This window comes from Carassius auratus, chromosome 32 (assembly GCF_003368295.1).
Source record: "Carassius auratus strain Wakin chromosome 32, ASM336829v1, whole genome shotgun sequence".
NCBI lineage: Eukaryota > Metazoa > Chordata > Actinopteri > Cypriniformes > Cyprinidae > Carassius > Carassius auratus.
Genome location: NC_039274.1, coordinates 17,684,784 through 17,698,369, shown reverse-complemented (window position 1 = coordinate 17,698,369; position 13,586 = coordinate 17,684,784). Strand labels below are relative to the sequence as shown.

The following is a 13,586-nucleotide window of genomic DNA, read 5'->3' as shown; positions in this document are numbered from 1 at the left end:
CATCAGTGGTCCAAAGTTCCTCCACAGTTACAGGAATATCCACAGACACATCAACAACAATTTCTACTGGTAGATCTTCACCAACTTTTTCAACCAGCATGCCTGGAACCCCATTTAATACATCAACAAACCTTACTTCTTACACAAGCAAAAGTTTATCAACAACAACTTCTACGATGCATTCTGTCTCACCTTCAGTTTCTTCAACAAAAAGGTTTACAGAAATTTCAACACCAAGAGTCCAGAATTCCCCCACTGGTACAAGCATACCCACAACTCCATCAACAATTACAACACCTTCACTAGTGTTCTCAACCAGCATGACATCGCCACTGACTAAAATCACTTTGGTCCAAAATTCCTCCAGCATGACAGGCATAACTAGAACTCTAACAACAAAAAATCTACAGATTCATCAATAATGTCTCCAACATCCACAACATTGAAAGCAATCACCCTTACTCCTACCCCTGGATGTAATTGTCACTGGTCAGATTGGAATGATTTTGGGAGCCCAACAGCAGGCCCTGATGGTGGTGAAATTGTACCTATTGAAAAAATAGCTGACACTTATCCTACCTTATGCTCAGCACTAATGGAAATACAGTGTCGTGCAAAGCGTTATCCTGAAGTTCCTCTTTCCAAACTTGGACAGATTGTGAAATGCAGTAAGAAAGATGGTCTAATTTGCTTGAACAAACACCAAGGCCTTCCACAGCAATGCTACGACTATGAGATTAGAACATTCTGTTGTGATGAAAATTGTAGCAACATCACAACACCATCACTTAGCACAGCTGCAACAACGCCATCAACAACCATGCACATACCACCAAGTACAACATTAATTGACCAAAGTTTCTTCACCACTACAAGCATATCGAGAGATACATCAATAAAAATTTCTACTGATACACATTCACCAACTTTTTCAATCAGCATGCCTACGACACCAATTATGGCATCGACAAGCCTTATTTCCTCCACAAGTACAAGCATATCAGCAAATACAGCAAGAACTTCCACTATTTATTCTGCTACACCTTCAGTTTCTTCAACAAGTAGATTTGCACAAATTACAACACCAAGAGTCCAGAGTTCCCCCACTGGTAAAAGCATACCCACAACTCCATCAACAATGACAACATCTTCACCAGTGTTCTCAAACAGCCTGACTTCATCAATGACTAAAACAACTTTGGTCCAAAATTCCTCCATAATGACAACTCCAACAACAAAAACATCTGCAGCACCATCAACTACGTCTCCAACATCCACAACATTGAACACTGGCACCCTTACTTCTACCCCTGCATGTAATTGCCATTGGACAGATTGGAACGACTTTGGGAACCCAACAACAGGTCCAGATGGTGGTGAAATAATACCTATTGAAAGAATGACTAAAACCTATTCTACCTTATGCTCAGCATTAATGGAAATACAGTGTCGTGCGAAACGTTATCCTGGAGCTCCTCTTTCACAACTCGGACAGATTGTGAAATGCAATATGAAAGATGGCCTAATTTGCTTGAACAAACACCAAGGCCTTTCACAGCAGTGCTATGACTATGAGATTAGAACATTATGCTGTGATGAAAACTGCAGAAACATCACAACACCACCACTAAGTTCAGCTACTACAACAATATCATCAAAGAGCATGAACATACCTTCAAGTACAACATCAATTTTTCAAAGTTCCTCCACTGTTGCAAGCATATCCAAAGATACATCAACAGCCACTTTTACTGGTACACCTTCACCATCTTTTTCAGCCAGCATGCCTCCACCACCACTTATAACATCATCAAGTCTTATTTCCCCCACAAGTACAAACATATCAGCTACAAGTTCCACATTGGCAACACCTTCAATTTCTTTAACAAGAAGATTTACACAAGAGGTTACTACACCAAGAGTCCAGAGTTCCCCCACTGACAAAAGCAAACCCACATCTCCATCAACAATGAAAACAACATCACTAGTGTTTTCAAATGGCATGACTACACCACAGACTAAAACAACCTCAGTCCAAACTACCTCCAGTATGAAAGACATTTCTACAACTCCAACAACAAAACCATCTACAACTCCATCAATGAATTCTCTAACTGCCACAACATTGAGAACAACTACAATTACTTCTATCCCTGGATGTAATTGGTCAGACTGGAATGACTTTGGTGGATCAACAGCAGGTCCTGAGGGTGGAGAAATAGTACCTATTGAAAGAATAACTGACACTTATCACACCATTTGCCCAGTGCTAAAGGAAGTAGAATGTCGTGCAAAACATTATCCTGGAGTTCCTTTTTCACAGCTGGGCCAGGTTGTGAAATGCAATATGAAGGATGGACTAGTTTGCTTAAATAAACACCAAGGTCTTGCACAGCATTGCTATGATTATGAGATTAGAGTATTTTGTTGTGATGAAATCTGTGGTAACATCACAACACAGTCTTCAATTACATCTGTTACCACAATGCCATCAGCAAGTGTGCATACACCTCCAAGAACAACATCAACGGTGGAAAGTTCCCCCACTGGTAAAAGCATATCCACAACTTTAACAACAATATCTACTGCTATACCTTCACTATCATTTTCACATGGCATGACTACCCTACATACAAAAACTACTACAGTCCAGAACTCATCCAATACTACAAGCATGACAACACAATCCTTACTTACAACAGCTACAAGGATGTCATCAACAAGCATGCACATGCCACGAACTACAACAGCAAAAACAAATAGTTCCTCCATCATTACAAGCCTAAATACAGCTCGATCAACAACAATTTATACAGGTACGACTTTGCCAAATATTTCAAACAGCATGCCAACAGCATCAACTATGACACCAACAAGCCTTATTTCCTCCTCAAGCATAGTTGGAACTGCAGGAACAACTTCATCAAAGTTTTCTGTTACACCTGCAGTTTCCCCAACGATCAAGTTCACACGTCAAGTCACAACACCAACATTCCAGAATACCCCCACTGGCAAAAGCATATCCACAATCCCTACAAAAATGTCTATAGGTACACGTTCACCATTGTTTTCAACTGGCATTAATACTCTATCGACTAAAATACCAACAGTCCAGAATTCCTCCAATACTACAAATATGACAACACAATCTTTGACCACAACAGCTACAAGGATGTCCCCAACAAGCATGCATATACCACTAACTTCAACTTCAAGAGTACATAGTTTCTCCATCACTAAAAGCATATCTACAGGTACAACAACATTGTCTACAGGTACACCTTCACCAACATTTTCAACTGGCATTACTGCACTGCTGACTAAAACTACTTCAGTCAAAACTCCCTCCATTATGACAGACATATCTACAGCTCCAACATCAAAAGCATCTAAAACTCCATCAATGACATCTCTAAATGCCACAACATTGAGAACAAACACATTTATGCCTACAGCTGTATGTAATTGTCATTGGTCAGACTGGAACAACTTTGGTGGACTAACAACTGGTCCTGAAGGTGGAGACATAGTACCTATTGCAAGAATAATTGACACTTATCATCCCATTTGCCCAGTGCTAAAGGAAGTAGAATGTCGTGCAAAACATTATCCTGGAGTTCCTCTTTCACGGCTGGGCCAGGTTGTGAAATGTAATATGAAGGATGGACTAGTTTGCTTAAACAAACACCAAGGTCTTGCACAGCATTGCTATGATTTTGAGATTAGAGTATTTTGTTGTGATGAAACCTGTGGTAACATCACAACACAGTCTTCAATTACATCTGTTACCACAATGACATCAGCAGGTGTGCCTATACCACCAAGTACAACATCAATGGTGGAAAGTTCCCCAACTGGTAAAAGCATATCCACAACTTTAACAACAATCTCTACTGCTACACCTTCACTATCATTTTCACATGGCATGACTACCCTACATACAAAAACTACTACAGTCAAGAACTCATCCAATACTACAAGCATGACAACACAATCCTTACTTACAACAGCTACAAGGATGTCATCAACAAGCATGCACATGCCACGAACTACAACAGCAAAAACAAATAGTTCCTCCATCATTACAAGCCTAAATAAAGCTCGATCAACAACAATTTATACAGGCACGACTTTGCCAAATATTTCAAACAGCATGCCAACATCATCAACTATGACATCAACAAGCCTTATTTCCTCCTCAAGCATAGTTGGAACTGCAGGAACAACTTCATCAAAGTTTTCTGTTACACCTTCAGTTTCCTCAACCATCAAGTTCACACGACAAGTTACAACACTAACATTCCAGAATACCCCCACTGGTAAAAGCATATCCACAATCCCTACAAAAATGTCTATAGGTACACGGTCACCATTGTTTTCAACTGTCATTAATACTCTATCGACTAAAATACCAACAGTCCATAATTCCTCCAATACTACAAGTATGACAACACAATCTTTGACTACAACAGCTACAAAGATGTCCCCAACAAGCATGCATATACCACTAACTTCAACTTCAAGAGTACATAGTTTCTCCACCACTAAAAGCATATCTACAGGTACAACAACATTGTCTACAGGTACACCTTCACCAACATTTTCAACTGGCATTACTGCACTGCTGACTAAAACTACTTCAGTCAAAACTCCCTCCATTATGACAGACATATCTACAGCTCCAACATCAAAAGCATCTAAAACTCCATCAATGACATCTCTAAATGCCACAACATTGAGAACAAACACATTTATGCCTACAGCTGTATGTAATTGTCATTGGTCAGACTGGAACAACTTTGGTGGACTAACAACTGGTCCTGAAGGTGGAGACATAGTAACTATTGAAAGAATAATTGACACTTATCATCCCATTTGCCCAGTGCTAAAGGAAGTAGAATGTCGTGCAAAACATTATCCTGGAGTTCCTCTATCACAGCTGGGCCAAGTTGTGAAATGCAATATGAAGGATGGACTAGTCTGCTTAAATAAACACCAAGGTCTTGCACAGCATTGCTATGATTATGAGATTAGAGTATTTTGTTGTGATGAAACCTGTGGTAACATCACAACACAGTCTTCAATTACATCTGTTACCACAATGACATCAGCAGGTGTGCATACACCACCAAGTACAACATCAATGGTGGAAAGTTCCCCCACTGGTAAAAGCATATCCACAACTTTAACAACAATCTCTACTGCTACACCTTCACTATCATTTTCACATGGCATTACTACCCTACAGACAAAAACTACTACAGTCCAGAATTCCTCCAATACTACAAGCATGAAAACACAATCCTTACTTACAACAGCTACAAGGATGTCATCAACAAGCATGCACATACCACGAACTACAACAGCAAAAACAAATAGTTCCTCCACCATTACAAGCCTAAATACAGCTCAATCAACAACAATTTATACCGGTACGACTTTGCCAAATATTCCAACCAGCATGCCAACATCATCAACTACGACATCAAAAAGCCTTATTTCCTCCTCAAGCATTGTTGGAACTGCAGGAACAACTCCATCAAAGTTTTCTGTTACACCTGCAGTTTCCTCAACAATCAAGTTCACACAACAAGTTACAACACCAACATTCAAGAATACCCCCACTGGTAAAGGCATTTCCACAATCCCTACAAAAATGTCTATAGGTACTCTTTCACCATTGTTTTCAACTGGCATTAATACTCTATTGACTAAAATACCAACAGTCCAGAATTCCTCCAATACTACAAGTATGACAACACAATCTTTGACTACAACAGCTACAAAGATGTCCCCAACAAGCATGCATATACCACTAACTTCAACTTCAAGAGTACATAGTTTCTCCACCACTACAAGCATATCTACAGGTACAACAACAAAAAATTATACTGGTACATTTTCACCTGGCATGACTACACCACAAATAAAATCAACTACAGCCCAGAGTTCCATCAATACCCCAAGTACGAAAACACAATCTTTGACTACAACAGCTACAAGGATGTCCCCAACAAGCATGCATATACCACTAACTACAACTTCAAGTGTAAATAGTTCCTCCACCATTACAATTATATCCAAAGGTCCATCAGCAACAATTTCTGCTAGTGCGGGTTTGCCAACTATTTCATCCAGCATGCCTTCAGCATCAACTACCTCATCAACAAGCATAACTTCCTCCACAAGTAAAATCTTATCAATAACTACAGTAACAGCTTCAACAAAGACGAATGCTACAACTTCAGTTTCTTCAACAAGTGCCTTTTTACAGAATATCACAACACTAACAGTTCAGAGTACGCCAACTGGTAAAAACACACCTAAAAGTCCAACAACACGGTATACAGGTACACCTTCACCAACATTTTCAACTGGCATTACTGCACCACTGACTAAAACATCAACAGTCCAGAATTCCTCCATTATTAAAAACATATCTACAACTCCAACAACAAAAACCTCTTCTAAAATTCAATCAACGACTTCTCTTACATCCATAACATTAAGAAAAAGTACATTTAATCCTACCCATGGATGCAATTGTCACTGGTCAGACTGGAATGACTTTGGTGGACCAACAACAGGCCATAAAGGTGGAGAAATAGTATCTATTGAAAGAATAATTGGCACATATCACACCATTTGCTCAGTGCTAAAGGAAGTAGAATGCCGTGCAAAACATTATGCTGGAGTTCCTCTTTCACAGCTGGGACAGGTTGTGAAATGTAATATGAAGGATGGACTAGTTTGCTTAAATAAACACCAAGGTCTTGCACAGCAATGCTATGACTATGAGATTAGAGTTTTCTGTTGTGATGAAATCTGTGGTAACATCACAACACAGTCTTCAAATGCATCTGTTACCACAATGTCATCAGACAGACATACACCACCAAGAACAACATCAACAGTCGAAAGTCCCCTCACTGGTAAAAGCATATCCACAACTTTAACAACAATCTCTACTGCTACAACTTCACTATCATTTTCACATGACATGACTACACCACAGACAAAAACTACTACAGTCCAGAATTTCTCCAATGCTACAAGCATGAAAACACAATCCTTCCTTACAACAGCTACAAGGATGTCATCAACAAGCATGCAAATACCACTAACTTCAACTTCAAGAGTACATAGTTCCTCCACCATTACAAACATATCTACAGGTCCATCAAAAATTATTTCTAAAGGTACCGCTTTGCCAAATATTTTAACCAGCATGCCAACAGCATCAACTATAACATCAACAAGCCTTATTTCCTCCACAAACATAGTTGGAACTGCAGCAACAAATTCATCAAAATTTTCTTATTCACCTTCACTTCCCTCAACCATCAGGGTCACACAACAAGTTACAACACCAAAAGTCCAGAATTCCCCAACTGGTAAAAGCATATCCACAATCCCAACAAAAATGTCTATTGGTACTCTTTCACCATTGTTTTCAACTGGCATGAATACTCTATCGACTAAAATACCAACAGTCCAGAATTCCTCCAATACTACAAAAATGACAACACAATCTTTGACTACAACAGCTACAAGGATGTCCCCAACAAGCATGCATATACCACTAACTTCAACTTCAAGAGTACATAGTTCCTCCAACATTACAAGCATATCTACAAGTACAACAACAATTTATACTGGTACATCCTCAACATCATTTTTACCTGGCAAGACTACATCACAGAAAAATTCAACTACAGTCCAGAATTCCTCCATTACTACAAGTATGACAACACAATCTTTGACTTCAATGACTACAAGGATGTCATCAACAAGCAGGCATATACCACAAACTACAACAGCAAAAATAAATAGTTCCTTCACCATTACAAGCCTGAACACAGGTCCATCAACAACTATTTCTACTGGTACGGTTTTGCCAAATATTTTAACCAGCATGCCAACAGCTTCAACTCTGACATCAACAAGCCATATTTCCTCTTCAAGCATAGTTGGAACTGCAGCAACAACTTCATCAAAGTTTTCTGTTAAACCTTCAGTTTCCTCAACTATCATGTTCACACGACAAGTTACAACACCAACAGTCCAGAATTCCCCCACTGGTAAAAGCATATCCACAATCCCTACAAAAATGTCTATTGGTACCTTTTCACCATTGTTTTCAACTGGCATGAATACTCTATCGACTAAAATACCAACATTCCAAAATTCCTCCAATACTACAAGTATGACAACACAATCTTTGACTACAACAGCTACAAGGATGTCCTCAACAAGCATGCATATAACTTCAACTTCAAGAGTACATAGTTCCTCCAACATTACAAGCATATCTACAAGTACAACAATTTTTACTGGTAGATCTTCACCATCATTTTCACCTGGCAAGACTACACCACAGAAAAACTCAACTGCAGTCCAGAATTCCTCCATTACTACAAGTATGACAACACAATCTTTGACTTCAATGGCTACAAGGATGTCATCAACAAGCGGGCATAAACCATCAACTACAACAGCAAAAATAAATAGTTCCTCCACCATTACAAGCCTAAACACAGGTCCATCCAAAAAAATTTCTACTGGTACGACTTTGCCAAATACTTCAACCAGCATGCCAACAGCATCAACTCTGACATCAACAAGCCTTATTTCCTCCTCAAGCATAGTTGGAACTGCAGCAACAACTTCATCAAAGTTTTCTGTTACACCTTCAGTTTCCTCAACTATCATGTTCACACGACAAGTTACAACACCAACAGTCCAGAATTCCCCAACTGGTAAAGGCATATCCACAGTCCCAACAAAAATGTCTATTGGTACACGTTCACCATTGTTTTCAACTGGCATGAATACTCTATCGACTAAAATACCAACATTCCAGAATTCCACCAATACTACAAGTATGACAACACAATCTTTGACTACAACAGCTACAAGGATGTCCTCAACAAGCATTCATATACCACTAACTTCAAGTTCAAAAGTACATAGTTCCTCCAACATTACAAGCATATCTACAAGTACAACAACAATTTTTGCTGGTAGATCTTCACCATCGTCTTCACCTGGCATGACTACACCACAGAAAAAATCAACTACAGTCCAGAATTCCTCCATTACTACAAGTATGACAACAAAATCTTTGACTTCAACGGCTACAAGGATGTCATCAACAAGCGGGCATATATCACCAACTACAACAGCAACAATAAATAGTTCCTCCACCATTACAAGCCTAAACACAGGTCCATCCAAAACAATTTCTACTGGTACGACTTTGACAAATATTTCAACCAGCATGCATACAGCATCAACTCTGACATCAACAAGCCGTATTTCCTCCTCAAGCATAGTTGGATCTGCAGCAACAACTTCATCAAAGTTTTCTGTTACACCTTCAGTTTCCTCAACTATCATGTTCACACGACAAGTTACAACACCAACAGTCCAGAATTCCCCCACTGGTAAAAGCATATCCACAATCCCTACAAAAATGTCTATTGGTACTTTTTCACCATTGTTTTCAACTGGCATGAATACTCTATCGATGAAAATACCAACAGTACAGAATTCCTCCAATACTACAAGTATGACAACACAATCGTTGACTACAACAGCTACAAGGATGTCCTTAACAAGCATGCATATACCACTAACTTCAACTTCAAAAGTACATAGTTCCTCCAACATTACAAGCATATCTACAAGTACAACATCAATTTTTACTGGTAGATCTTCACCATCATTTTCACCTGGCATGACTACACCACAGAAAAAATCATCTACAGTCCAGAATTCCTCCATTACTACAAGTATGACATCAAAATCTTTGACTTCAACGGCTACAAGGATGTCATTAACAAGCGGGCAAATATCACCAACTACAACAGCAACAATAAATAGTTCCTCCACCATTACAATCCTAAACACAGGTCCATCAAAAACAATTTCTACTGGTACGACTTTGACAAATATTTCAACCAGCATGCATACAGCATCAACTCTGACATCAACAAGCCGTATTTCCTCCTCAAGCATAGTTGGATCTGCAGCAACAACTTCATCAAAGTTTTCTGTTACACCTGCAGTTTCCTCAACCATCATGTTCACACGACAAGTTACAACACCAACATTCCAGAATACCCCCACTAGTAAAAGCGTATCCACAATCCCTACAAAAATTTCTATTGCTACACGTTCACCATTGTTTTCAACTGGCATGAATACTCTATCGACTAAAATACCAACATTCCAAAATTCCTCCAATACTACAAGTTTGACAACACAATTCTTGACTACAACAGCTACAAAGATGTCCTCAACAAACATGCATGTACCACTAACTTCAACTTCAAGAGTGCATAGTTCCTTCACCATTACAAGCATATATACAGGTGCAACAACAACAATTTCTACTGGTACGCCTTTGCCAAATACTTCAACCAGCATGCCAACAGCATCAACTCTGACATCAACAAGCCTTATTTCCTCCTCAAGCATAGTTGGAACTGCAGCAACAACTTCATCAAAGTTTTCTGTTACACCTTCAGTTTCCTCAACTATCATGTTCACACGACAAGTTACAACACCAACAGTCCAGAATTCCCCAACTGGTAAAGGCATATCCACAATCCCAACAAAAATGTCTATTGGTACACGTTCACCATTGTTTTCAACCGGCATGAATACTCTATCGACTAAAATACCAACAGTCCAGAATTCCACCAATACTACAAGTATGACAACACAATCTTTGACTACAACAGCTACAAAGATGTCCTCAACAAGCATGCATATACCACTAACTTCAACTTCAAGAGAACATAGTTCCTCCAACATTACAAGCATATCTACAAGTACAACAATTTTTACTGGTTTATCTTCACCATTATTTTCACCTGGCAAGACTGCACCACAGAAAAACTCAACTACAGTCCAGAATTCCTCCATTACTACAAGTATGACAACACAATCTTTGAATTCAATGGCTACAAGTATGTCATCAACAAGCGGGCATAAACCATTAACTACAACAGCAAAAATAAATAGTTCCTCCACTATTACAAGCCTAAACACAGGTCCATCCAAAACAATTTCTACTGGTACGGTTTTGCCAAATATTTTAACCAGCATGCCAACAGCATCAACTCTGACATCAACAGGCCGTATTTCCTCCTCAAGCATAGTTGGAACTGCAGCAATAACTTCATCAAAGTTTTCTGTTACACCTGCAGTTTCCTCAACGGTCATGCTCACACAACAAGTTACAACACCAACAGTCCAGAATTCCCCAACTGGTAAAAGCATATCCACAATCCCTACAAAAATGTCAATTGGTACTTTTTCACCATTGTTTTCAACTGGCATAAATACTCTATCGACGAAAATACCAACAGTACAGAATTCCTCCAATACTACATGTATGACAACACAATCTTTGACTACAACAGCTACAAGGATGTCCTCAACAAGCATGCATATACCACTAACTTCAACTTCAAAAGTACATAGTTCCTCCAACATTACAAGCATATCTACAAGTACAACAACAATTTTTGCTGGTAGATCTTCACCATCATTTTCACCTGGCATGACTACACCACAGAAAAAATCAACTACAGTCCAGAATTCCTCCATTACTACAGGTATGACATCAAAATCTTTGACTTCAATGACTACAAGGATGTCATCAACAAGCGGGCATATGTCACCAACTACAACAGCAACAATAAATAGTTCCTCCACCATTACAAGCCTAAACACAGGTCCATCCAAAACAATTTCTACTGGTACGACTTTGCCAAATATTTCAACCAGCATGCATACAGCATCAACTCTGACATCAACAAGCCGTATTTCCTCCTCAAGCATAGTTGGATCTGCAGCAACAACTTCATCAAAGTTTTCTGTTACACCTGCAGTTTCCTCAACCATCATGTTCACACGACAAGTTACAACACCAACATTCCAGAATACCCCCACTAGTAAAAGCGTATCCACAATCCCTACAAAAATTTCTATTGCTACACGTTCACCATTGTTTTCAACTGGCATGAATACTCTATCGACTAAAATACCAACATTCCAAAATTCCTCCAATACTACAAGTTTGACAACACAATTCTTGACTACAACAGCTACAAAGATGTCCTCAACAAACATGCATGTACCACTAACTTCAACTTCAAGAGTGCATAGTTCCTTCACCATTACAAGCATATATACAGGTGCAACAACAACAATTTCTACTGGTACGCCTTTGCCAAATACTTCAACCAGCATGCCAACAGCATCAACTCTGACATCAACAAGCCTTATTTCCTCCTCAAGCATAGTTGGAACTGCAGCAACAACTTCATCAAAGTTTTCTGTTACACCTTCAGTTTCCTCAACTATCATGTTCACACGACAAGTTACAACACCAACAGTCCAGAATTCCCCAACTGGTAAAGGCATATCCACAATCCCAACAAAAATGTCTATTGGTACACGTTCACCATTGTTTTCAACCGGCATGAATACTCTATCGACTAAAATACCAACAGTCCAGAATTCCACCAATACTACAAGTATGACAACACAATCTTTGACTACAACAGCTACAAAGATGTCCTCAACAAGCATGCATATACCACTAACTTCAACTTCAAGAGAACATAGTTCCTCCAACATTACAAGCATATCTACAAGTACAACAATTTTTACTGGTTTATCTTCACCATTATTTTCACCTGGCAAGACTGCACCACAGAAAAACTCAACTACAGTCCAGAATTCCTTCATTACTACAAGTATGACAACACAATCTTTGAATTCAATGGCTACAAGTATGTCATCAACAAGCGGGCATAAACCATTAACTACAACAGCAAAAATAAATAGTTCCTCCACTATTACAAGCCTAAACACAGGTCCATCCAAAACAATTTCTACTGGTACGGTTTTGCCAAATATTTTAACCAGCATGCCAACAGCATCAACTCTGACATCAACAGGCCGTATTTCCTCCTCAAGCATAGTTGGAACTGCAGCAATAACTTCATCAAAGTTTTCTGTTACACCTGCAGTTTCCTCAACGGTCATGCTCACACAACAAGTTACAACACCAACAGTCCAGAATTCCCCAACTGGTAAAAGCATATCCACAATCCCTACAAAAATGTCAATTGGTACTTTTTCACCATTGTTTTCAACTGGCATAAATACTCTATCGACGAAAATACCAACAGTACAGAATTCCTCCAATACTACATGTATGACAACACAATCTTTGACTACAACAGCTACAAGGATGTCCTCAACAAGCATGCATATACCACTAACTTCAACTTCAAAAGTACATAGTTCCTCCAACATTACAAGCATATCTACAAGTACAACAACAATTTTTGCTGGTAGATCTTCACCATCATTTTCACCTGGCATGACTACACCACAGAAAAAATCAACTACAGTCCAGAATTCCTCCATTACTACAGGTATGACATCAAAATCTTTGACTTCAATGACTACAAGGATGTCATCAACAAGCGGGCATATGTCACCAACTACAACAGCAACAATAAATAGTTCCTCCACCATTACAAGCCTAAACACAGGTCCAT

The 13,586-nt window shown here is 39.0% G+C and overlaps 1 protein-coding gene across 1 annotated transcript; it reads left to right on the top strand.

Annotated features, from left to right (window-relative positions):
• The first annotated feature begins 3,263 nt into the window (after positions 1-3,263).
• LOC113052392 (mucin-5AC-like) lies at positions 3,264-13,551 on the top strand. Its single transcript, XM_026216839.1, has 2 exons — positions 3,264-12,748; positions 13,381-13,551. Exons 1-2 carry the CDS (start codon positions 3,353-3,355, stop codon positions 13,549-13,551), a joined length of 9,567 nt encoding a protein of 3,188 aa, XP_026072624.1. The 5' UTR covers positions 3,264-3,352.
• The last annotated feature ends 35 nt before the right edge of the window (positions 13,552-13,586 follow it).

Bases quoted from the DNA above. Each gene is read 5' to 3' on its own strand.
- LOC113052392 (XM_026216839.1), top strand. From the start codon at position 3,353: ATGACAGACATATCTACAGCTCCAACATCAAAAGCATCTAAAACTCCA. The intron at 12,749-13,380 runs GTCCAGAATTCC...TTTTGCTGGTAG, and splicing joins CACAGAAAAACTCAACTACA to ATCTTCACCATCATTTTCAC.